The 26729-nt window shown below is 40.8% G+C and overlaps 1 protein-coding gene across 2 annotated transcripts in view; it reads left to right on the forward strand.

Annotated features, from left to right (window-relative positions):
- TBC1D30 (TBC1 domain family member 30) overlaps positions 1 to 22847 on the forward strand; it is a 39250-nt gene extending 16403 nt beyond the window's left edge. Inside the window, exons 7-12 of one of the 2 annotated variants that reach the window (XM_065413973.1) lie at positions 225 to 393; positions 7682 to 7787; positions 17705 to 17817; positions 18024 to 18163; positions 19903 to 20109; positions 21820 to 22847. In XM_065413973.1, the coding sequence (XP_065270045.1) occupies positions 225 to 393; positions 7682 to 7787; positions 17705 to 17817; positions 18024 to 18163; positions 19903 to 20109; positions 21820 to 22601 (1517 nt within the window). In that variant the 3' untranslated portion in view covers positions 22602 to 22847. The remainder of the gene's footprint in view (positions 1 to 224; positions 394 to 7681; positions 7788 to 17704; positions 17818 to 18023; positions 18164 to 19902; positions 20110 to 21819) is intronic. The other variant, XM_065413977.1, reaches the window with a different exon arrangement.
- Positions 22848 to 26729: the final 3882 nt, after the last annotated feature.

Raw genomic sequence — 26729 nt, forward strand, 5'->3', positions numbered from 1 at the left:
TTTTCTACACTGCAGCAGAGTGATTCGACATGTTACTTTTCACTGCTGTTATTCAGAACCCTGTAGACAGCTGCAGACTGGGAAAGCTTTGAGCAGCAGCAGAGGCCCTGGAACTATTGGCAGCCTTCAGAATGCAGCACTGCACCAGTTCGCACAACATTATAAAGTAACTTCGGGGAATAATGAATTGTGAATGACTTGCTATCTTAATTTTTCCATTTTAGGAGGCTATGAACCCCCACTTACCAATGTCTTCACAATGCAGTGGTTCCTGACCCTCTTTGCTACATGCCTTCCTAATCATACAGTTTTAAAGATCTGGGATTCAGTATTCTTTGAAGGTTCTGAAGTTATACTGAGAGTAGCACTGGCTATCTGGGCAAAGTTAGGCGAGTAAGTGACTTTTCTTTCTTTTTGTGCAATGCATGCAACGTATATGGTTTTAATACGTGTTATTTTTCTGAAGTGAAAATTCCAGATAAAACAAGACATGGCCTTGCAGGAAACTATTACTTTTAAAATAGATGTACAAGGTTGCAATATAGCATTCTATAAAATGTACTCTAGGGAACCGTCTGGCAATGGCAGAAAGAAGGGTGGGGTGACTTATTGGTCTTCACCCTATCAAATTTCTATATTTAATTACATAGCATATATAATATATGTTTAAATGTTGGGTCTGATTCTGTAAGCCCACTGCACACACAATTCTAGGTGAAATCAATGGGAGTTCTGTGCATAGAGGCTCCTTGTCTGTACTAGATGAAAGGCACATTAGATTCACAGGCCGTAGGACTTCTCTGAATTAATTCTTGTTTATTTAGAGCATATCTTTTAGAAAAAAACATTCAATCTTGATTTTAAAGTTGCCAGTGATGGAGAATCCACCACAATTCTTGGTAAATTGTTCCAGTGGTTAATTACCCTTACTGTTAAAATTTGTGCTTCTTTTCAGGAAGAAACATATGTTGCTAAAGTGTAGTTACAGTAGTGCTCAGCTCATTACAAGCCTCAATCTGTTCCTCTATACAGTGCATTGCCTGGTGAATGGGTGTTAACCAACAAGTTTTCTAGAAACTATTTGTGGAAGCAATTGTTTTAAAGAACATTTTTAACCAAGATTTTATTAAGGGTAATGTATAGGTGCTAAGAAATCTGCAACATGCAAGCTGTCTCATTTTGTAAGGGAACAATAATGAATATAAATCTCGGTGTTTTTTTTTAAAAAAGGATACTTGTAATGGAATGATTTTTCTGAACTACTACTTTCGTCACTGCAAATATTTACATTCCAAACAGAGGGCCAAATCCCTTTGGAGTTAATGAGAGTTTTGTCACTGACTTCATTGGGAAATGTGAGCAGGAGCAGGCCAAGTATCTACTAGTGTCAGCTGGAAAAGTCTGTTGGATTCAGCAGCTACATCCAATCTTTTTCTCTGCTACCCAGCAACGCCTACCTTCCTGGCAACAAACCTTTTCCTTTAATTTAAAATTAAAATATTAAAGATATGCAGCAGTATCCCAAGAGGTCTTCTAAATTTGCAAAATAAATTACCACTTAAAACTTCAGCACCACAGGCAAGTGCTTTTACATTATATTTGGTTTTGTATCTTGCATGTTTAATCTGAAAAATAATTACTTTTTTTTTTTTTTTGTAACTGGCAAATGGTGAATAATTAGCTAAGAACTGTTCTTACTCAGGCTTTATTCATGAATTGAGCTGTTTACATTCAGAATAAACTAGACATAGCATTATTATTATTTTGTATTATGTTATCTACAGACAATGGGCCCAGTCCCACAGGACCTCTGTGCACAGACTTCCCACTTGACCTGGAATTCTAGAGGCCTCAGTCAGGATCAGAGCCCAATCTTGCTAGGTATTATACAAACATAGAATAAATGAAGTTCTCTGATGTGAAGAGTTTACTATACAATCTAAATAAGACAAGACTTACGAAGTGGAAATAACAAACAGTTGGAAGGAATGGCAGCAGGCGGTTGAGGGAAACATTAATAAGAACATGTTTTACAAAGGCCAAATAAATAAGATAAACACCAGAAATCATACAGGGCATCTTTATAGCCATTGTTAGCTGGCATCCTGGTGGAAGTAGGTTGTGATGAGGGACTTGGAGAAGAGGGTAGGACTTATGGGCTAGTTTGGGCAGGGTGTTCCAAACGTAAGGGGCAGCATGGAACAAAGCTCAACAGTACTTGCGGGAGAAACAGTCAAATAGGCAAGAGATGCTGGCTAAATAGGAGTAGAAAGGATTGGGAGGATAAGATACTAATACACAAGGAGGAGCTATATTGTGAAAGGCCTTAAAGGTAAGGACCAGAAGCTTGTATTTGATGTACTGGAGGAGGAGCCAATGAAAGACTCAAAGACAGAAGTGACATAGTCAGAATGATGGACAAAGAAAATGATATTAACAGCAACATTTTGAATGGACATAAGGAAAATGAAGTGGGTGTCATGAAGGCCCAAAGAGGGGAGTATGCAGTAGTTGAGACAGGAGATGAGGAGGACTTGGATGAGTTCTCTTTGGGTAGACAAAGAGATGGAGGAACAAACAGTAAGATTTTGGCCTGGCCTGGACACTAAGTTACAGTTGCCTGCCAGGAAGAGATGTCAGAGTGGTAGGCTGCAATGCAGGACTGAAAGTCAGGTAGTTGAAAGGCAGATTTGAGAGTCATCAGCACAGATGTGGTAGTTGAAGCTGTTTGAGAAAATGAAGTCACCCAGAGAAGAGGCATGAGGGAGAAGAGGAGTGGGCTAAGGACGGAATTCTGTGGGACTTCCACAGAAATAGATACTGAAGTGACCAGAGATGTAAAAGGAGAAGCAGGAAAGGACAGAGTCACAGAAGCCAAATGACCAGATTTCAAAAAGGAGATTCTGAGCATCCATGTCAAAGGCAGCCAAGAGGTGAAAGAGGGTGAGGTTCTGAGATTTGGCTGAGGAGGGATTGTTAGTGATTTTTATTTCAGTAGCATGTAGAGAGAGAGGAAATTAGATTGTAATAGATCAGGGTTGGAGCTGGGGGAAGAGGAACTTGAGGCAACGATTGTAGATGTGTCACATTCAGTGAATCTAGAGGTGAAGGGGAGCAAAGAGATGGGGTGTTAGTTGGAGAAGGAGGTGCTTTTACTTAGGATGGGGGAGACCATAACACATTTGTGTTCAGAGGGAAAGGAACCTAATGAGAGTGAGAGGTTAAGGAGAAAGGGGTGGTATGGAGAGTGGGCAAAAGGAATATCATGAGGCAGGAGGAGATGGGTTGACTGGAGCAGGTGAAGGGTTAGAGGAGGAAGGGAGGCAAGAAACTTCAGTGTCACTGATAAGGGAGGAGGATAAAACACATGCAGTTTTCCTTGGAAGAAGAGAACATATTTTTTCCCCTTCACATGAGGTAGGTGTTATCTGGAAGGCAATTTTTAATAGATTACCACTCTCAGTAACGGTATACTATAGTCACAATTCTATTTATGGTCTTATCTTTGACAGTTTTAGCCCACCTCTGCAATCTAGTTTCAAATGATCTGTCACAAATGAATTTCTTTTGAAATAATGCAGAGACTCATGATGTTCTGCTTTTGTCTAAAATGAATTAATTTGTAAATGCGTAGGACTGCTGCCCTAAGCTCTGTCATTGATTGCAGACATTGGTGCTTCTCATGAGAAGTATAATTATATATTTAACTCATAGTTGTAGTTATTATAGTAAGAATTGGTCAGTTCTCACAACAACCCTGTAAGGTAGGCAGGGGATGTCTTATCCCCACTTTATAGATTGGGAAACTGAAATAAGTGAAATGACTTTTTCCCAAGAGCACAGGCAGGTTTCCAATCTTGTATTTAATTCCTTAGACTATAACTGTCTCTCTCCTTTCTCTTTGAGAATTTTTCAATCTCTAGTAGTAGTAGTAACAACAAAAGAAATGTCTGGAAATAAAAGTGGAGTAATGTCAGCCTTTTGCATTCAAGTCTTCAGTAGCTCATGGAGGTGCTGTTTTGGAGGAAATGGAGCACTGCTTTTCTGGCCTCTGATCTTGTACATACATAGACCGACGTCTGATATAAACTGTCAGAATCAAGTATCTGGAAACAGAAGTAGCTGTTAAGCCTTGCTGTAATATCACATGCATGTAATGATCGTGTACTTATGAACACTGTATGAAAAACTTACTGTCTTTATTCTTTTGCACTGATCGGCCTTCATTTCAGCTAACATGTCCTGACATTTCAGTTAGAAGTAGCAGCTCCAGATTCCTATGACAACTCCTAAACTTAGACACCCACAGTAGGTGACTCAGGTTTTCTTTCTATACTCATTCTCCTTTATAGGAGGCAGACTATAATGTTTTCAGTGGCTGCTGGAAGTCACAGATGATCTGGAAAGATTAATTTGTTGTAATTCCAGGAATACCACTCCATAATTGATTTCTTCCTCCCTGCTCAACAATGTAGAGAGAAAAATTGTGAAGGTCAAGGCAGTAAAGATTCTCCTTCATATCAGAAGCAGCTCTACATACAACTCCTATGTAAACAAATAAGAAGACACCTGGAGTTCTTTGCTGAGCCAGGAGGCAGAAAAAGTCTTATTGTTGTTAGAGATCAAAAGGAGTCATTCAAAGCGGGATCTATTGTCAGTGAACTGAATTCCTAGACAGACTGGCTCAGTAGGAAGTCTGTCACTGACCAATTGGAGCTGGATCAGCAGATGTTCAATATCATGTTATCCAGATGGGCACTTTCTCAAATTAGACCCCTTTGCCTCGAGCCACAACATGCAACTTCTGTTCTGCTTGAAAGTGTGGCTACGTTGCACCTCTTGTCAAAATCCCTGGTGCGTGTCAGGACCCTAGAGCTTACTCTCCCCCTGGATCTCCTCATTGTCCTTGGCCAATTCTCTTCCTCTCAAGGGAGTGACTGAAGAGCTCCTCCTTGCAGCCTCTTCCTGCTCTCACTTCCTGGCTTTATACTCTTATCCCAGCTCTTTCCCCCCACCCCACTGGGCTTCATCTGCAATCAGTGCTTATCAATCTCTGGTTTCCCTCCAGGTGCAGCATATAAGATTAATTGGCCCCTTCTGGCCCACATTAACCCACTCCAGACTTGTGTGGGGTGGACACCCCACCATACTTTTTCTGTCAAGAGTTGCCAGAAAGATACTACTTATTCCATGCTGGCCCAGGAGACCTTGATTCTACCGACCAATGGAAGTCACTTTCTGCAGGGTTGGAAGCCTTCCATTGACACAATTCTTCTCAAACAGTACCATCCCTATGCCCCTCAATGTCAATAGATTTAAATTGGTAGCATGGAGGCTAAGGCCAGGTCTACACTACAGACCTGTATCGGTATAACTATGTTGCTCCAGGGTGTCAGAAATCCACACCTCTGAGCAACATTATACCAACCTAGTCCCCCAGTGTAGACAGCGCTATGTCGGCGGAAGAGCTTCTACTGCCGACATAGCTACCACCTCTTGGGGAGGTGGATTCACTGCGCCGAGGGGAGAAGCTCTCCCGTCAGCTTAGGAGCATCTTCACTAAAGTGCTACAGTGGCGCAGCTGCACTGGCATAGCTGCGCTGCTATAGCGCTGTTCATGAAGACGTGCCCTATAAGATTGCAATTTAGTGAGTGTGTCTATATTCTTTAGAAATCCAGGAAAGTCTCTATACTATAGCCAGCTTGTAAGGGGATTTGTAAAGTCCTCTTTGTTTGTTTGTTTTGTTTGTTTGTTTAACTTTGACATGGTTAAAGGTAATATAAAATAAACTAGACTTGGTAGAAACAGTGCCTAAGATTTTCAAAAATGACTAGTGATTTGGGGTGTCCAATTTGAGACACCTAACAAAGGGCCTGCATTCCAGAAAGCGTTGTGCACCTGCCCGTAGAAAATCAGGCCCTTTCAAGGTGTGTCAAGTTGGGCACCCAAAATCACTGGTCACTTATGAAAATATTCACCTGTAACTATTTCTCTGATGTCATCTTGGTGACTTAAATCCACATATTCATTTTCTTTTCTCTTCATATCTCTGTTAAGTGTATTTCTACCTTTCTTTCCACATAATTTCTTTCACACAGGAAGAATACATCTCCCATTTACACAACAGTATATAATGTTTGGGAGAGCTGCTGTCTCAGCAGGGGACTTACCCTGCTTAAGGTGATTTGCTCCTGACCGCATATACTAAATGAGCCTGAAAATCTGCTCCCTGGCACTTTTAGTTTCTACTTCTGTAATTACAGCAACACTTGGGTCTAGTCACAGGCCTGACTCATCATCTTCCATTAAAAAATAACGCTTTCTATACAGTACGTGCTGCTGTGCTGACAAAGTGCAATTCTGTGGAACTTTTAAAATTAAAAATGTAATCCTTATAGCCTTCACAACTGCAATGTTCAACAACTTTCCATATAGCATGTGTAGGGCCCTACCAAATTCAGGGCCATGAAAAACACATCACGGACCATGAAATCTGGTTTCCTCCTGTGAAATCTCATCTCTTGTGTGCTTTTACCCTATACTATACAGATTTCACAGGGGAGACGCATGTTTCTCAAATTGGGGGTCCTGACCCAAAAGGGAGTTGCGGGGGGGTCATAAAGTTATTTTAGGGGGCCATGGTATTGCCACCCCCACTTCTGCGCTGCCTTAAGAGCTTCACGGCTGGAGGGTGGCAACTGTTGGCTGGGCGCCCAGCTCTGAAGGAAGCATCCCCCTAGCAGCAGGGCAGAAGTAAGGGTGGCAATACCATACCATGCCACCCTTACTTCTGCATTGCTGCCTTCAGAGCAGGGCGGCCAGAGAGTGGAGGCTGCTGGCTGAGGGCCCAGCTCTGCAGGCAGCAGCGCAGAAGTAAGGGTGGCGATATCATACCATGGCATCCTTATTTCTGTGCTGCTGCTTCTGGTGGCTCTGCCTTCAGAGATGGGCTCCCTCCCAGCCAGCCACTGCTGCTTTCCAGCTGCCCAGCTCTGAAGGCAGCACTGCCGCCAGCAGCAGCACAGAAGTAAGGGTAGCAGTACCGCAACGCCCTCTACAATAACCTTGCGACACCCCCCCCCCCCCACTCCTTGTTGGGTCAGGATCCCTACAATTACAACACCATTAAATTTCAGATTTAAATAGCTGAAATCATGAAATTTATGATTTTTAAAATCCTATGACTGTGAAATTGATTAAAATGGACTATGAATTTGATAGGGCCCTAAGAGTGCGTAACACTAGTGACGGGCAGATTACGGCACTGCAGATTTTTCTTTTTCACTCCATACTATCCACAGTGTTCAGACTGAATTTACAAAAATAATCTCCCTACCAAAAATACCCTCTTTCTCTGCTCTGCTACTAGACTCTGGCAGCCATTCCTAGCATATCAAGGGTTTCATGTGTTAATCCATATTTGAATTCCTGACATGCACTAACACAGAGTGAGAGTGGCCTACTCTCTCAGTACAGTGAACTGTGCATACTCATCCCCCTTATCGTATAAAACTTCTTGTGATCTGCTAGTTTTTATAATGGTGGCTTTCTTTGCAATAAACCGAAGGGTTTAAGTCAGTAATATAGGGGATATTCTGTATGATTACCCTACAGAGAATACAGTTCACTTTGAAATGTATAATTAGTTTAGATCACAGAAAAATTTGTGTTGTGATACAGGCAGATTGAATGCTGTGAAACTGCAGATGAATTCTACAGTACTATGGGCAAACTAACCCAGGAGATGCTGGAAGACAACCTGATTGACAGCAATGAACTCATGCAGGTTAGTGAACAGCGCTTAATGATGTAATTCTTGTTTGTGTATTTGTATATTGTCAACAGTCTTTAGCTTCCTGTGTCTAAAGGATGAGATTTTTGTTAAAATGTTGTTTCAAGAAGAAAAATTAAGATAACACCCTACTGTCAAACTAACTTGTCAGTGGAGCAGATACATAAACATTATCAGCAGTCAAAGCTAAAATACCGCTCAATTATAAGTTAGATGTAGAAAACAGCTAGACCTCATTTGACAAGGAGGTGCCAGTCAATTGCTTTCTGCAATGTCAACAATTAAATATTTGTGCGTTACACTCAATGGGTTTATCTAAATTGTGAGCTATATAATGCTCTGTATTTTATTTCTAATTTTTCTGTCTTACATTATATTCTTTACAATGTAATCTTTGTATTCAGTAGACTTTGTGGGTGGCTGACTAGCTCAACTGAAAAAAAAAATCCCTCTGTTTAAAAAAAATAAAAAATAAAATCCATTGAACTGTTGTTGTGAATTATACCTCTACCCCGATATAACGCAACCCGATATAACATGAATTCGGATATAACGTGGTAAAGCAGCGCTCGGGGGGGGGGGGGGGCCTGCACGCTCCGGTGGATCAAAGCAAGTTCGATATAACGCGGTTTCACCTATAACACGGTAAGATTTTTTGGCTCCTGAGGACAGCGTTATATCGGGGTAGAGGTGTATAAACAAAATGTAGATGATTGCTCTAATTACCTTCTTAAACCCCAAGTCATTGAATAATAAACAGAAACCTAAAGTGTGTTTTTTTTAAAAAGGCCTTCAGTATTGCAGATGCAGTTTTACACTTGCAGTTTGAGTACTAAATTGCAGACACATTTTTTCTTACCCCTGCAGTTGCACTCATTTAGAAGCCTAAGTACCTGTGTGCACTCATAAACTTGGGAGCTAGGGGCTTGATCCTACACTCATTTAACTCAGTGGCAAAGCTCCCATTGACTTTAATGATACTGGATCAGGGCCTCAGTGACTAAATAGGTGCAGTTATGGGACTGAATAATTCAACTGTAGTAGTGGAGGCTGTGTTGAGGCTTAACTTAAAAGTTCTGGTTCTAAATATCTTAAATTAGATTGTCTCAAAATAAGAAGCCTATGGTAAGTTTTTGGCACTCATTCGGAGAGTTCTTGTTGACTATACAGTAGAATCATCTTTCAAACTCCAATTTAGTGTTGAAGCAGAGAATCACTGTAACAATATGTAATCTTGGACAATTTACCTTCCTTTTTTCCTTGTGAAAGTGTTAGGGATGGAGGAGGTGAATAATTTGGCTTTAGTGTCCTTTTTAAAAAAAAGAGTGATAATTTACTATCTGAATTGCCCACATATATATTTAAATAGATTTTACAGATCCTTTCAACATAAGTCAAATACTGACGAGGAAATGATGAATGCCAGTTCAAGCTGTTGCCTTCTCTGTATTCATTATGTCTCAATTCTGGGCTTGATGCACAGTACAAAATCGAGATGTGGCATGTGTCACAAAAATAACGTTGGTGGACCTGAAGTGGGTAAAGTGACTCAGAGCGACAGATTTTTCTTTTCCTTTCTGTTTGTGCATAATAGAAGACAAACCACAGGTAACTGTAGGCTTAAGGGAAAGGAAGGGATGGAATAGTCTTTTAACTGTTGTAATTATTAATGGTACTCTCCCTTTATATTTAACTTACTTAATAATTTCTTCTGATCTCAGCCAAAGTGGTAAACAGTGTGAAGTGTATACTTGTGTAGCTGATAACCATTAGGAGAGGCTAATGTTGTAACCTCTCCCAGCAAGGCTCTGATACTTTTGAAGGGAAAAGTGTAAATAGCACGTTTAATTTTCCCATGACCTCTCTATTAAAGAAAGCACACCTGGTCGTATGTCTTAATGCACTTCTTGAACTAATTTTTCTCTAAACAGAAGAAGAAATGAAAAACAATAGTAAAACAGTGCACTGGCACCTGTGTGGTGCATACCATTGGCATGGGTGCCAAATCATCAGCGTTGAGCCCTCCCAATGGCAGCAGTGAGGAGGAGCAGTGCTGGCTGCCTCACCTCCTGCTCAGGTTTGGCCCCGTGGCCCCTCCATCATGACAGGGGGACCATGGGACCAAAGTTGAGTGAGTGGTGGTGTGACCTGGTACAGGGGGTTGCAGCACCACTCAGCTTTGGTCCCAGGACCCCTCCATCAGGATGGGGTTGGGGTTTACAGTGCCAGAACTGAGTGGCATTGCAACTTGCTCAGTGCTGCTCAGGTTTGGACAGAGGGCTGCAGGGCCAAACCTGAGTGGGTAGTGAAGTGGCCAGCACTGCCCTTCCTTGCTGTTGCTATGAGGCCTGTTCCCGCAACAGGGGCTCCCCCTCTCCCTCTGGGGCCTGCCCAGCTTCACTCCTCTTCCAGTAGCTAGTGTCCCCTCTGCTCTGCCCACAGAACTCGCTCAGTGACAGCTTCAGGAGGGGTGGTATATGCCCACAAGGGGGAGCCTGCCAGGAGAGAGGTGGTGGGAGTCCTGGGCCATTCTCTGTGGAAAATTTTTTGCAGGCGTTCCTGAACCAGTGTATTGAAAGGACCAAGATTGTTAACTGGAATCAGTGTTGCAGATTGTTTTCAGCATCTTCAGAGGAGTAGCCAGAAATGTGTTTGGGAGTGATGCTCCTACATTCTTGAAAGGTGTTTTACCAAATTGGAAATATAGTGAACACTTGTCTAACAAATGTTGAGGGTTGTTTTTTTGATGGGGGGAGAAGGGAAAGGTTGGGCTATAGTACTGTAATCCGTTTGGTTTTCCCAATCATTTCAATAAGGACAGTTAGTCTCTGCACCTACTATTCCAGTGGCTCTCAACCTTTCCAGACTACTGTACCCCTATTAGGAGACTGATTTGTCTTGCGTGCCCCCAAGTTTCACCTTAAAAATGACTTGCTTACAAAATCAGACATAAAAATACAAAAGTGTCAGAGCACACTATTACTGAAAAATTGCTTACTTTCTCATTTTTACCATATAATTATAAAATAAATCAATGGTAATATAAATAGTGTACTTAGATTTCAGTGTATAGTATATAGAGCACTATAAACAAGTAATTGTATGAAATTTTAGTTTGTACTGGTTTCACTAGTGCTTTTTATGTAGCCTGTTGTAAAACTAGGCAAATATCTAGATGAGTTGATGTACCCCCTGGAAGACCTCTGTGAACCCTGGTTGAGAATCACTGTACTCTTCCACCTATCTCCATATGCACATATTCTGTGTACACCCAGCCACTCCTTTAAAAAAAAAAAAAAAACTATTTCTCTTGCATGGAGAATATGCATACACATAGGGCTCAGCAAGTAAGCAAGTTTTTGGAAATTTGACTCTTCAGGGGTGAGGTTTTTGTCTGATGGTGGTAGGAGGAGCTAGACTGGAGGAGCAAACAAGTCCCAAAGTAAACTCCTTTTTCAGATTAAACAATTTAGGAAAGTGAGCATCAGTTCCACAAGTTTTAAATAATAGACAAAATAGCATTTTTAGGACTAGAAGTTAAACAAATACAATATTATTGGTCTGTTAATAAACACCTTAGTTCTGAGGTTTGGCACAAGGCTGCATGCCAAGTATCTGCAACAATTTGTGTTAGCCTGCCAAGTTGTCTTAACACCTTTATAACAACGCTTGCTTCTTGAAAGTAGTGAAATTCATACAAAAGTCTGGGGTATTTTTTAAACATTCTCTTCTGGAAGGAGAAGAGATAATAGAAAAAAGGGAGAGGGAGTGGCGAGTGTGTATCATGGGGCATAAATTAAAACTTTGGAAACTAGGAGCAAATGGAAGAGTTGAGCAGAACTGTTTCACATAAAGGATAACAACCATATGGAATATGTTGCCTGGAAAGGCTACTGACATAAAGAATAGAGATGAATTCCAGACAGATCTAGAGTTCTTTCTTCATGGGGAGGGAATTGAGGGATATAGTGAAAAAGCAGGAAGGTGTGATTGTGATCAAACAAAAATGGGTAGATATGTTGGGCTGGAGATGATTTCCCCCCTCACCCCACAACCACAAAATTTCTTAGACTATGTCTACACTACTGCGGTAAGTTGACCTAAGTTACGCAACTCCAGCTACGTGAATAACGTAGCTGGAGTTAACGTAGCTTAGATCGATTTACTGCAGTGTCTATACCGTGCTGGGTCAACAGGAGACACTCTCCCGTCAACTTACCTTACTCTTCTCGTTCCTGGTGGAGTATCGGGGTCGACCGGAGAGCACTCTGCCATCAATTTAGCGGGTCTTCACTAGACATGCTAAATCGACCCCTGGTGCATCAATCGCCAGAGCATCGATCCAGTGGTAGTGCAGACATAGCCTTAGTCTGGTAGATTTGAGCAGTATCACTGTTTGGGGCCCAGAGAACATTTCTTTTTCACAGTTGCAGGAAGGTTCTATAGTTTCATCTAATGGGAAAGCTTCACTTCATGCTGTGGGATTTTGGGGGCATTCTTCTGACCTGAGGTATGTGCACATACCTCAAGGTATAAAAGTTTCTTAATGCCAAAACCTGGTCTACTGCACCACTTGTCCTCTTTTTCTAATCCAGCTATGAATGTTCCAACTCCTGCTTCTAATTGCTTGCATCAGCGCATCTGGACAAACATATTTTTCCTCCTCTGTCAGGAAGGACTTGGCATTGAATCAATTTTGTGACATTCTTTGTGCATTAAGCACAGAGTCATGAACAGATATTTAGAAACCATTCAGAATTTACTTTTATCTTAATTGAGACCATTTTGCCTTCAGATCAAAATGTCAATGACTATAGCACAGGAAAAACATACAAACCAAGAGTTCCTCCCAGAGCTAATGAGAAATTTCAAAATTCCTGGCTTTGAGAAGCCACTTATTTTCAAAATGGGTAAAAGTCATACTTTTAAAAATGCTCTGAAACAATGTTTCATTTACAGTCTTTTACTCTTAATATCAGTTTCTAATGGAGTGTGGAAGTTCTGAATAATTGTACACATGAAAGCAGAGAAACTTTAGCTGCTGCTGAATTAGGTAGTTACAAGCTGAGCAATATCATTGCAAAGGATGATGTACTGATGCTGTGACCAAATGCACCTCTGTATTCACACTCTACACACTATTGTAATAATCTTTTTGCAAAATATGCCTTGTGAGGTATCATTTGAAAACTAATAACTCACTGGCCAATAATATCATGGTGGAATGTATGTAGTAACATTATATGTAAAGTTATGAATTCCCCTGTATGATGTTGGTAGCACATGTTCAGACCCAGGTAGCCCTGACTAGGCAGACATTGCTAAACAGGTCTATCCTAAACAAAGGAATGTATGTTTACCTCAGTTTACATGTAAGTAGGAAACAGGGTCCTCAGGACAGCAAGAGGATGTAAACCAGTTTCTCAAAGCCAAAGGACAAGCTAACGCCTCTAGCCAGATATCATCAAAGTTGATTGGCAATACCCTGGAATGTGATAAACACTTTCGAGTAGCTAAACTTAATAGGCTAGACTTGGTTCAAGGTAAAATCCTCAGCACATATTCAGTGACGTAGCCAGGTGGAGCGAACAGGGGGAGCGATCACAAAAAAAGGCGCCACCCACTGTGGCGCTTTTACCCACCCGGCGGTGCTTTTACTGATGGGGTGGCGCTCCGGGTCTTCGGCGGCATTTCGGCAGCGGGTCCTTCACTCGCTTTGCGGGTCTTCAGTGGCATTTCGGCGGCGGGTCCTTCAGTGCCGCTGAACACACCCGGAGCGAGTGAAGGACCCGAAGCCGAAGTGCTGCCAAAGACCCGGAGCGCCGCCCGGTGAGTAAAAATTAAAAAGGCACCAAGAAATTGAAAAGGTGCCACTTGTGCTCAGTGGGAGAGCGGCCACTGCCCCGCTCCCCCCCTAGCTACGCTACTGCACATATTCCCAGCAACACTGCTGACCAAATTATCAGATTGGGACCTCCCCCCGTGAAGTCAAAGGGCTGGTTCCTTTGTTGTCTTCAGTGAAAGGATGGGGGGGAAGATAGAAAGAGAGACCCTGGGGTGTTTTTGCCCTCCACTTTTATAGTTGAGTCACCCTTTGAAATGCATTTTCCTGAGGGTTACCTTTAAATCAGCGGTTTTCAACATGTGGTCTGCAGACCCCTGGAGGGTCCGTGGACTATGTGTAAGAAGCAAGGGCTGCTCCAGGCACCAGCGCAGCAAGCGCATGCCTGGGGCGGCAAGCCACGGGGGGCGGCCTGCCAGTCGCTGTGAGGGCGGCAGGCAGGCAGCTTTCAGCTGCGTGCCTGTGGGAGGTCCACCGGTCCCGTGGCTTCGGCGGCGGGGACGCTGATGGTGCGGCACCGGCGGACCTCCCGCAGGCATGCCCCTGAATCTGCGTGACCAGCGGACCACGCGCAGGCATGCCACCGAAAGCCGTCTGCCTGCCGTGCTTGGGGCGGCAAAAAACATAGAGCCGCCCCTGGTAAGAAGTCTGCAAAAGGTTGTCATTACCATAGAACAATAGTTTTCAACCTGGGGTCCACAGATTATATCTAAGATTTCCAAATGGGTCCGCACCTCCATTTGCATTTTTTTAGGGGTCCGCAAATGAATGAAAATTGAAAACCAATGCCCTAGATAAAGTTCCTTCCTGCTGTGAGAATGGAGACATGAAGTCTCGTGGTGAAAGAGATTCCACGTGGTTGCTTGCTAAAATGCAGATTTATTTGTTCCTGCCCCCCTTCGTTGCCAAAGAATGGCCACTTGACAGGTGATTTCCCATCAGCTTTGATGACGCCTGACTAGAGTGTCAGCTTGTCCCTTGTCTTTGAGACAGTGATTCACCCACTCCCCAGACTTGGCTAGTAAACACATTGAGTCATAATTTCAGCTTATGTTCATAACTCTTAATAGGCATTTTGTACATACATTTCACCATGAGATTGTTGACCAGCGAGTTATTAGTTTTCAAATGATACCCCACAAGGCATATTTTGTACAAAGATGGTTACAGTAGTGTGTAGGGTGTGAATACAGGGGTGCATTCGGTCACAGCGTTTTATCTTTATTTCTCTTGTAAGCATTTCTGAGTTCAGTGTCTTATACTTACTTAAAATCTATCTCTTTGTAGTTAAATAAACTTTTTATTTTTCAAGCTAAACTAATCCAATGTTGTATTTAAACCAAGCTGTTTGGTAACTCCATTCAAAGTAGTTGGTGGTTGAATATTGACCCCCTACAGGGGCAATGAACCTCTACTATCTGGACTGTCCAGAAGGGGGCTAGAGATTGCAGAACACATGTTTTGGGGGAAATTTGGGACTGGGACTGTGTTGAGGTCACCCTGCAGGTAGTAACCAAGGCTGGTGGAAGCCAGAGTGTGACTGGTGTGTTGCTGACAGGCTGCTGGAGTCATTGTTGCTGGACCAGGACTGCAGCTATACACAGACACTCAGGGTGTGACCTGCATGCTGTTTAGCTCGTTGTGAGCGGCCCAGGAGGGGAGCTACAACAGCAGAGCATTGTGAGACGCCCAAGGTTGTAGGGCACGTGGTGACACAACCTCTCCGTGGTCTGGATTGCACCCCAGAATGTGACAGATGCCACCACACAATGTGTCTGCCACAAATTCCATTAATCAGAAAATGATTAAAAGTGAAAGAATTTTAAAATTCAGTACATTTGTCATTATGTTTTGTTTACTTGCATTTATCTCCACTTGGGCAACCAAATCAATAAAATCCATTTCACTTTTATTTATATTCACTTTTATTTCAAATCTTAAGGGCTGCTCTGTTTGGATATCAGACACGTAAGGGGATTATTGGTTTTACTAAATACAAGTGTTTACTGGATTTTTTTTTTTTAATTGCAGAAACATTTTTATTACTCTGATAATGGACAGAATAATGCTAGCTTGCCAAATAATCTTATTTCAAATTTTATATTGAAGTGCAGTACCATTCTTTCGTATCTGCTATGCATGCCAAACATACTTGCAGATCCAACATTACTATTAATAAGACCTTGAGTAGAGGATGTTCAGCAACTTACAGGAATTTCTCAATATCCTGCAGGATCAGGCACTTAGGGCCTGTTCCAAAACCCTTTGAAGTCACTGGAAAAATTTCCATTGATTTCAATGGGTTTTGGATCAGGTCCTTAGTTACCGTCAAAGATAACTTAATGGCTGCCAATTTGTTATCGGTCCACACTGCAACCATATTCTTTTATCACCCTTGAGAAGCAGTTACCTTTCAAAGTAGAATTCCTACTAATGTGATTCCTTGTCTGTTTTAAAAATCTATATTCTTTCAGCCCCTCTCTGGTCACTACGTAGTAGAACTCTATCAAGCTTCACTTAATGTTAATGTTGAGAAGTTTTATGCTATGATGCAACAAGATCAGAGTTTGTCTGGACTCTGATAAAACTTGTGTTGCCAAAGATCTTCCTGTTTGGCTATGATTTTCATGGCTGAGGAAGTGTTGGGATTTCCTTCTCTGAGACTCATGGGGGCAGATCCTCAGCTGGTGTAAACTGTCATAACTCCATTTATGTCAATGGGCCTGTGACAGTTTACACCAGCTGAGGATAGGGTTGCCAGTTTTGGCTGGACGTATTCATGGAGGTTTCATCACATGACCTATTTATTTAAACATTAATCTTTAATTCCTGGAGACTCTAGGACAATCCTGGAGGGCTGGCAACCTTAGCTGAGGATCTACCTTATGGTGTTTCTGATGGGGTCAGCCCTTGTTTGTCACTTGAGCAGAGCAGTACAGGAAGAGCAGGGAAAACCTGATACTCACTTCCATCAGCAGTAGATGTAGTTGGAATCCATTTTTCTTCTTAGAATGTGCCCAACTTGCCACAGGTGGCACATGACCAGGATTCATCCACCACTGGTTAGAGCCGGGTACTGATGGGGAGCACGACATGAATGTCGATCCATGCTCCCCTTTGGAATCCATTAATAATAAATAGGGGTAAAATCTTGGTCCCATTGAAGTCAATGGCAAAACTCGTATTGACTTGAGTGGAGGCAGAATTTCACTCCCAGGGATTGAGAAACTGTAATTATCTAGGCAGGTGGAGAAAACACAAATTAAAGAGGAGCACTGAAAACTAATTAACTATTCAGTGTCTTTCTCAGCCTCAATATAGATAATGAATTCGATGCTTTTACAAGCGGAATTTCTGTTGTGGGTAACTTTCCCTAAGTTTTGTTTTCCAATCTTTTACTATTGTGCCATCAGTTAAAATGCATTATAAATGTTCCATTGTATTTATTCTCCACTGCCTCTGCAAACAACATCTGTAAGTCTGCTATAATTATTATTTGTATTACAAAAGCACCTAGAGGCTCTTGCTAAGTGTGTGACCTGCCATATGTTTTGTTTGCTTTTTGTTTTAATGACAATTTTTTTTAGTAATTTCTAATGTAAATCAGTGTTTGAGGTTTTTGTAAATTGCTGGTAGTGAGTGGATTAGAAGTGATGCTAAATAAATACAGTAGTTGAAAGGATCTGACCTTCTTGTATTAGGGCAAGTGAACAATCATGTCAGAAACCACATTTTCATAAACTGTCTCTTTCAAAATATCCTATATACCCAGGAGGTATTTCTTTGAGACACACAAACCATTGTACAGGCATATGCTTATACACTAGCTCTCATGTTACCAGTTATGTATGTTTCTTCTTTGGACTATGTATTTTTCTAGTGAGTCATTCTTTGTTTTTCCTTGAGGAAGTGTCGATTGCATCATAAAATCAGACCTTTCATGTTTCCTTTTCTACATGTGAATGTGCAGTGTTTAATCCTGCAAGCCTATGAAATCTGTACAGTGCTGCAGTTTTTAGTGGGACCATTGTTAACAGCACAATTTTAAAAGGTGCATTTCTTTTTCTAGACCGTTTATTCCATGGCTCAGTTTCCTTTTCCACAACTGGCAGAATTAAGGGAGAAATATACATACAACATTACTCCATTCCCTGCAGCAGTAAAATCAACTTCAGTTTCAGGGTAAGTCTGTAATACATCCAGAAAAATCTTTTATTCCCTGTAGTCTAATATAGCCACTATTCGTCTGTACAGCAGAGAGGCTAATACAGTTGCTTTTTCCATTGCACATCTAAAATAGATGAAGGCATTTAGTAATGATCAATTAGTAATTAATGCACTGATGTATCTAAGATCTGCTTTCTTTTCCATTTGTTTCCATTTGGCAGAAGGCTAGGCAGAACCAGAGATAGTGATGAGGAGAATGACCTGGATGATGAAGATTCAGTTGCCAATGCAGTTGGCTGCCTTGGACCATTCAGTGGGCTCTTGGCACCAGAGCTACAGAAGTACCAAAAACAAATCAAAGGTAAATGCAACTTCAGTTCGTTCTGAATTATGCAGTCCAATTTGTGTGAGCTTGATTCACCTGCAGGTTAATTGAAATTATGAAAGTTGTAGTTTGAATTGTATGCAGAGACCATTATGGATCTTCTGTAACTTGCTGTGCAATCTTTGGATACTCTGCCTACTAAATTGAACGTCTGTGTGTGTACAATACGTGGTGGTGTGGAATAAAGATTTTAGCCACGATTATTACCCAAAAAATCCTAAAACTAAGCTGACTAGGAGCTGTTAGGTGCTTAGCACTTTTGAGAATCCCAAAGATAATGAAATATGGCCTTAAGAGTCTAACTTAAAAAAAAAAAATCCTGTTTTTTGTTACCATGTGTTTATATAGCATCAGTATCCATGAGTGAGTTATGCAGGTCATCCCCACCCCACCCTCGTAAAACCTTTATACCATTCCACACCATCATTTATTCTATAAATAACAAATTTTATAGAAAACTATTTTGATATGTTTCAGAGTATTATACAAAAATTCATTGATTCTATTTTCATATCCCTCAATCTTTCACTCAGTACCATGAGTCCTACTGTGCAAGCCTCATAAGGACAGCAAAATTCTAATACATTTTAGAAACCTAACGTTTTACCTAAAATAGCTTTCCTATATGTGATATAATAGGTTTAGAGTCTGATTTTTGTGATCCCCACTGGAGGATTCTCTCTGAAATTTTCTCTCAAAGATACAACTTTCTCAGGTTTTATATCATTTTCTTTCAATAGTTCTTGAGATGCACAGGAGTGGTTACAAGAAAAACCTTCTTGGTGTCCCTGATTGGCAGCCAATAATATTGTTAATTTTTATTATTGTTCAGGTAACACCAAAAATCTTCCTTGGATCTCCCAGGCCTTTGCCTACAAGTGGAATGGTTACAGTTATGCTGTCTGCCTCTTTACAATAAACTATTTCTGTTGGATTTAATTTCACCATTCCTTCTGCTTGTATTTGCCGAGATCTGTATGCTAGAATTCTCAGTTTGATGTTGTTTTCTTTCTTTTCTTGGAGGACGGCAAGTCTCCAGCTGCTGCCTCAGACTGACACTTACTCAGAATGTTAAACCGTTATTTCAAACTAGACCTAATCCAAACAAACATCCTATGAAATAAGTTATCCCTTTGACTCTGAATTGCCATTTTAGCGGCACATCAGAAACAGCTGGGAAAATAAGTTGTGCTGCTCCTGTTGCTCTGCCACTCTTTGATGATACAAACTCCCTAGCAGCCTGCCTCTTCCACTTGCCCCCACGCCTGATGATTCTGCTGCTCCCTCCCTCCTTGCTGATCTCTGTCAGATAGTCAGTCACATTTGACCAAATGACTAGTTTGACTGTAACAGAGTTACATATCAGTTCATGGAGTGGTGGCCTCAACTTCTAATCACTTTGTAACTGAGAATCTTTGTTTACTACTTGGTCATGTGAAATGCCCACTTTAGTGACTGTGCTGTATGTGTTTTATGCAAACAAGAAATTCAGTTTATATGTTTAAGGTATATTGCAAGGTTTAATAAATTATACTAAGTTAAATATTTAGACTTATATTATAATACAGTTATAATAGCTGTTTTTATTACACAGTGTAGTTAAAATAACAGGAGTTGGGCATGTCATTTCCTCGTGCATTTCCTTGGTTAATGATTAGTAGAGCACAGAAAATTCTGATGTATTCTTCCCCCTCCCTTTTTCCGACTGTGTACAGATCAGAATGAAGAACAGAGTTTGGGGTCTAGTAACATTGCGGAACTAAGTCCAGGGGCAATAGACTCCTGTAGAAGTGAATACCATGCTGCTTTTAACAGTATGATGATGGAGCGTATGACCACTGACATTAATGCATTGAAAAGGCAGTATTCCCGAATAAAGAAGAAGCAGCAGCAGCAGGTTCATCAGGTGTATATCAGAGCAGGTAATGTATCAGAACATGCTCTTCCCCTTTATTCTTTACAAGCCAACTTCACTATCTGAAAAGAGAGGCATAAATGTTTTTTGTGTCTTTAAATTATTCATATGTAGAGAGAGGACAAAAGAGAATGAATGAACTTGCAATACAATACATTAGTGATATGGCAGAAGCAATTTCGTACAAACAAATCGTATATAAGATGATTTCTTTGTTTTTCTTTTATCAGGGTCTGAAGATGACGACCCTGGGATCTTGTTAGGTCCCAGGGACCAGCTGAATAATGGTATCTAAAAATGTCTTTGCTATCTGGGTATATCACATTGGTTTCACTGCTGAACGTGTTAAAATCTGCGGCATCCTTGGACTTGACAATACTTATACATTGTTAAAGAAATGACAATAATATACTTTAAGAACCAAGGGGTAGATCCTCAGCTGGTGTAAATTGCCATAGCTCCATTTAAATCAGTTTGTTGAAGTCAAGGGAACTGCGTCACCAAATAGTCAATTGTAGCTCCAAGATTGACAGTTCAAATCCAGTCCAGGATGGTAGTGAGTATGTGGGAAATGAGTTTGTTCCCAGTCCATTTCCTCATGGAGAGAGATCCACATGATAAAAACTACTACCACAATTGGCACTGATTGGCAACCTTGGGGGCAGCATCAGCAGACAGGCTGAGGATTTTAATAGGCATGGAGACGGAACTCCCATCTCACTGCTAGAGGTGGTCCCTCCAAGTCACAGTTGAAACACATTGATGGGCCACTGTGGGAAAGTTTGTTCCATTAGTGCTATACCTATTCTGTACATGGAGGATTTTAGTCCCCAGAACAGTCAGTCTAGCAGGTTTCGTGATCGTTACATTCACATGAAAGGGGAAAAAATACTTATTTTTAAAATACTGGTGATGCATCGAGTGCAAACAGAAGCTCTGGCCAAACTGAAACAATGCAATAGTAAGATCCTCATTTCCAATGATTGCCAAACCCTTTCTGATTTTGCTAATCATGATTAATGGGCTAATTTATAGTTTTAACACACTAATTCTGAGTCTGTCACTCTGGTAAAATCGGAAGTTCTGATGGAAATAATAAGCTAGTTTGTCCTGGTTCCAGTTCAGCATGGACAGATGTCTATTAAAAATAAATTGGTGCATTTTCCAGACCTCTGCTCAAGGAGAGGCCTGTGTGACTGAATTGCCTCTCGATATTGAAGGAAGAATCTAAGAGATGAGGGACTCGCTAAGGCCAAGGTTAATGTTAACCTTTGTATTGTAGCAGGTATAGGTACCCTATAAGAGTAAAAAGCCCTGTGCAGGGCTATGCTCAGCTCTAAACAAATACAAAGCAAAATCATATTGGCAATACTTTCCACATTTTCACAGTGCCCCACCTCCTGTCATGCTCCCACCTGCAATTCCTAAAATGATAGAACCAGTTTCCATATATCTATTATCTTAGCAGTAGTTAATTCCTAAACTAGTAACAGTAAGAAAGGAGGTGAGATGAGGGAAAGCTTTTACCATACTTTTCCGCTCTGTTTTTGACTTGAAGATGCACTATAGTGTTAGAGGAATTCAGTTTCCACTAGGGTCGGTCCTACAAATCATCACAAGAAACAGCATCAAGACTGTTTGATTGGTGGGTGATCACTGATGTAATGATTTGTTTTTGTTCTTTAAGACTGTAATTTTTTTTCACTTTTTCTTTCAGACAAAGGGCCAGTTACCAGTCTTCTCCCCTCTCAGGTAAACCATTCTCCAGTGATAAACCACCTTCTTTTAGGAAAGAAGATGAGGGCGACCAATAGAGCTGCCAAGAATGCGGTCATTCATATCCCAAGTCACACAGGGGGCAAAATGTCACCCATTCCCCATGAAGATCTTAAAACGAAACTCAACTCTCCCTGGCGCACTCACATCCGAGTACATCGAAAGAACATAGCTAGAGCCAAATACCAGCTGGGCTATGGGGATACCATAGGACTCATAGAAGAGCAGAGTGAAGGCTGCAAACCAAATAGCTGCAGTGCAAAGGAGGACCCTCCAAGCAATTCTGATTTGGGGGAAAGAGAGGGAAGTGGCTTGGATAACAGGACTATTCGGAAAGCTGATGGACAGTCAGCTGAGGCACTTTACAAGGACACCAATGCAAATATGTCAGTGGTTCAGCTGAAATTAGAAGCACTGGAACTAACCCAAAATAACAAACCTGATGCTGAGCCAATGTCCAATCAGTCCTGCCCAACACACTTATCAGAATCACCTAGTTTATCCAGTGACAGTGGAACATTGGCTAAATCTTCCCAAGCCAGCAATCCTAAATTACAAGTGTTTAGCCCTTTCCCCAGCGTCAAACCCCTTCGAAAGTCAACTGCAGCCCGCAATTTAGGTTTATATGGCCCGACTGAAAGAACTCCAACCGTGCACTTTCCACAAATGAGTAAAAGTTTCAACAAGTCCGCCAACGGGAACAGCGGGACTAAAAAACGATGATGTACCATCAGCACTTTATATTTCTGGAAAAAAAATGTATTGATTGTTGTGTGTGTATATGTGTCCAAAAGAGTTTCTAAATAGTTTAATTCTTTAAATGAAATAATGGGGACAAAGTGGTTAACAGATGTATAAATATGTATCCTTGAAAATTGTGCTCTTGTAATGTATGGATAGATTAGGGAAGATGCACTGTGGCTCACCACGTAGATTATAATGGTTCTGTGGTAAAATAAACATTGATTTGCAATGTGAAGCATGCTTCTACTTTTTAAATCTAATTTAGGAGAAACTGTAGGGCTGCCTCCTTCCCCCCTTCAAAGGGTGCTCCATGTCCCTGTCAGGGCCCTGAAGATAACTTTTCCATCTTAGTCACCTATACCCATCTACAAAGCATTCTGTATGACTACCTGCCTTATGGTTAAGTGGAACTGCCTTTAGATCTCATCAACATGGCTCCCTAACTAGCTAGCAGAACTGCAATTAAACAACAATAAATCAGGCAGATACAGAAATCAAAAGCATCTCTTGCAGTGCAGAAAATTACCACTAATTTATGGGACCAGCTGGATGGTGATTCAAAAACTATTCAGCAGCATTTAATGTTTCTGTTCCTGTGGCAGGTCTTGTCTGCTGGTGTTACTTCTTTTCAATTTTCAGTTTGAAGTTGGTCAGCTAAGCTAAAATAAGAAGAAAAACATACCCCCTTTCATGACATTGCAAATTGCTACTAAAAAGAAAAAATCTGTGGAGAGTCATAGAGTAATAAGAGTAAGGATATATAGAGAGAGTTGTTGATAAACTTCTTGGCTACAGTGGATTTAAAAAATAAAATCTGTAGTTTCTTGCCATTTTAAGGTAAGTCAAATTTAACATTAACTGTTGACAGTGGGCAGAATTTTCAAAAGTGTTCAAGTGACTTAGGAATTTAAGCCCCACTTGCAGAAGTGATTTAGGAACCTAGGTCTCATTGGAAGTCAACCCACCCATTTAAGCAAGTGGATCCACTCCAATTGACTAAAATGGATTCAGAAATAGGCCTGTGTATAGGGTATGGAAGTTTAAGATTAATTATTAATTCCATTCTAATTTCTTTTGCCAGTTGCTCATAATTTTTTCTCAAATGCCCAGAATACTGTCTCTCTTTTCCGCAGTTGTGAAACTTTCAAAGCTTGTAAGTTCCTTACGCCAAATAACTCTGGATTTCTTTCCATATATATTCAAACAGGGAAACTAAATATAAAACCCTAGGGATAATTCAACTTCAAGGTTGAAAACTCAAGCACTCAACTTCCAAAAAATTCAGATTGCTCCTATAATGTTGACTCTACCATTATGAACATATTGGCCCTGGTTCCCCACTATGTTGCTTCAGAGTTCCACAGGCATACGGAAGTAATGCAGCAATAAATCAGCTCCAATGTGTGTAGTATTTGTCTCTTCCTATATTCTTTAAATGTAAACTTTAATATATCATTGTTTATTAATGTATCCCATAAAATACATAGGATGTACTATAGTAATTAATGTATACCATAAATTTATATAGGCTGTACAGTATGCCCTGTTGGTTGTTGTGAGGACAACTTTATCTTGTTCTTGTATTTTATATAAGTGTATGGGTGTAATATAAATATACAAATATGTATATTATAAATTTTAAACAGATGGAGATCAGTCCTTGCCCCCTGCCTCATTTTCAGGGCTATGTAGGATATTTACTAATGCTTATCTATGAGGTTGAATAAATTTTTAAAATATGCAGAATTTAGTCGTTGATCAGGGACTGTACTTGGAAGTTTTTAAAAGAAGTGTAAACCAAGAAGGAAACCTTACTGTGAATCAAACTCCCAGTGAATCAAACTCCCATTCATTACTGTGAATCAAATTCCCAGTATTAGTGTACTGTGTACGTACACACACAGAGAGAGAGAGAGAGAGAGAGAGAGAGAGATAGACCCAGTAAAAAAGAAAAGGACTGACATTCTAAAGCACAATGATAAAATGTCAAAAGTGTGTGCATTTTCAGCACATAATATGACTTTAAAAGATTTAACAGCTGGTCAACTGTAGCTAGATGGCAGTAAGAGTAAGAAATGCCATCAAAGAAAACTAATGCCAGAGAGTCGCATGTAACCAGTATTTGATAAAGCACAATCTGGGGCACCTGTTCCTTTAATAATGGAGCACTTTCCTCTTCTGAATATGAAGATTTTGAGTAATCAAAGTAACTAAACACGTTTAGTTCTGCTGCAGCCTGAAACATTCTACCCATAATCCTGGCACAGATTCCTCACTTCCTGCCATGCCTTCTACCACCTTATTGAACAGTTATTAGCAGTATCTCAGCAGTTCAGTGATTCAAAGGACCTTTGGCACTGTAACCTTAAATTCAACTTCCAGAATGCTACACTAGTGGCATCAAATTTAAGTATCATTCTGTCCTGAAAAGTGCTCAGAAGAGGGCCAGAGAAATTCCATAAGATACCTGTCCTGGAGTTTCCAATACAGAATCTGTTAAGGGGAGTACTGTGGGAGTCCTGCAGTGTTTGGAGATGAGTCCTTATAGCAATGGACCTTGGGATTCATAATGCAGGAGTTATCCATGTGGACAGCTGTGTGTCTGGTCCCACAAGAACTCTGACAACTTGGTATCTGCAGGAGATGTGCTATTTGCAGGGTTTGGCTGTGTTTGTGCAGTAACAGCCACAAAGAGGACCAAGGTAGAGATAACTGTAAACTATTCATTCCAGGATGCACTGCATGGAACACCAGCATCTCCGCAGGTTCATTTCTGTCCCTGCTCTGTACGTAGGAATTGCAAATACTGATAAAATGCTATGCACTTCACAGTCCATCAGGCTTCCTCTTACTAATGCTTTTTTTCCCCAGTAGACAATTAGATCAAATTTTTTTCAAGGTCTTACAGTTTTTTTATTAGAATACAACATATCCAGTGTGTCATTAAGGTCAGACTAATCATTACTACTGCGATTGCTTTTAAAAGTACAGGAGACTCGAAATTTACTAAATAGAAACTCCCCAGAGATGGGTCAGTGGATTAAATTTGAGGAGATATACAGTGTCCGCTCATTTCCACTAGGAGCTGTTGATCATTCAAAAGAGCTCAGCCCTTTGTTGATGAGAGAAATCTATTTTCATACTTGCTTGTTGGAAGCAATTGGTTTTTGTTCTCAAACAGAGTTAGAAAATTGTGTATCATCAACAGAAAACTAAAATGCATTCAAAATAATGAATACGAATGGCAATGAATTGGACTTCTTTCTTGATGTCTGATACATGGGTAGCAGAAACTCAGGGGGAAAAATACATTCACCTGCAGTGATATTTTCATTGGAACTATTTCCTTTTCAGATACAAGTTAATAAAATGTGTTCTTAAAAGCAATTTTAAAGTGAACATTTCAATATAAACTTGTCTTTATTGAACTCTTAACATTAATAAAAAGTGAAATAATTCTGATAATGAGAATTCGATGCTTTCACCAAAATGCAGAATTACTTGAAGTCTATTATTGTAGCGAGTTGTCTCATGCTCTTTTAAGGATAACAATCACCTGGTTTAATCAGAAGAGGCCAAACTCATCCTGGGTGTGAATTCATTGACTTAAATGGCTTTACAGCACCGATGAATGTGCTCCAAGATGTCTTCACTATCTAACAAAGATAAATCACTGCATATTGTGCCATGTGATCATAATAATAAGTAGCAGCACTCCAGCTACTTAATATAGTGCTGTCACTGTACCACCCAGTATTAAAACTCAGCCCAAAAAGCATCCTGCTCTTGCCAACCCTTAGCTCATTTTTGTTCTTCACGCTTCTCTTGTTGTAGGAAGGTTTATGCAAAGAGGTGGGTCTTGCACCGAGCTCTGAAAGTGATCTGGTTTGAGCTCTTTCTGATCTCCCAACCTAGCTCCACACCACTGTAAATACTCTGCCTCTGGCTCCCTCTGGTTTCTCCCTCGGCATCCTCTAGCTTTCTTGTTAGGCCATGAATGGGAAAGGCAGTAACTAAGAGAGCCTGCTTCCAGCTGCCGAAGGCCTCAGAGTGACCGTAAGACTTCCAAGTAGACCTGGAAGTGAACAGGGACCTAACATTGGGAAT

The sequence above is a fragment of the Emys orbicularis genome, chromosome 1 (assembly GCF_028017835.1).
Source record: "Emys orbicularis isolate rEmyOrb1 chromosome 1, rEmyOrb1.hap1, whole genome shotgun sequence".
NCBI lineage: Eukaryota > Metazoa > Chordata > Testudines > Emydidae > Emys > Emys orbicularis.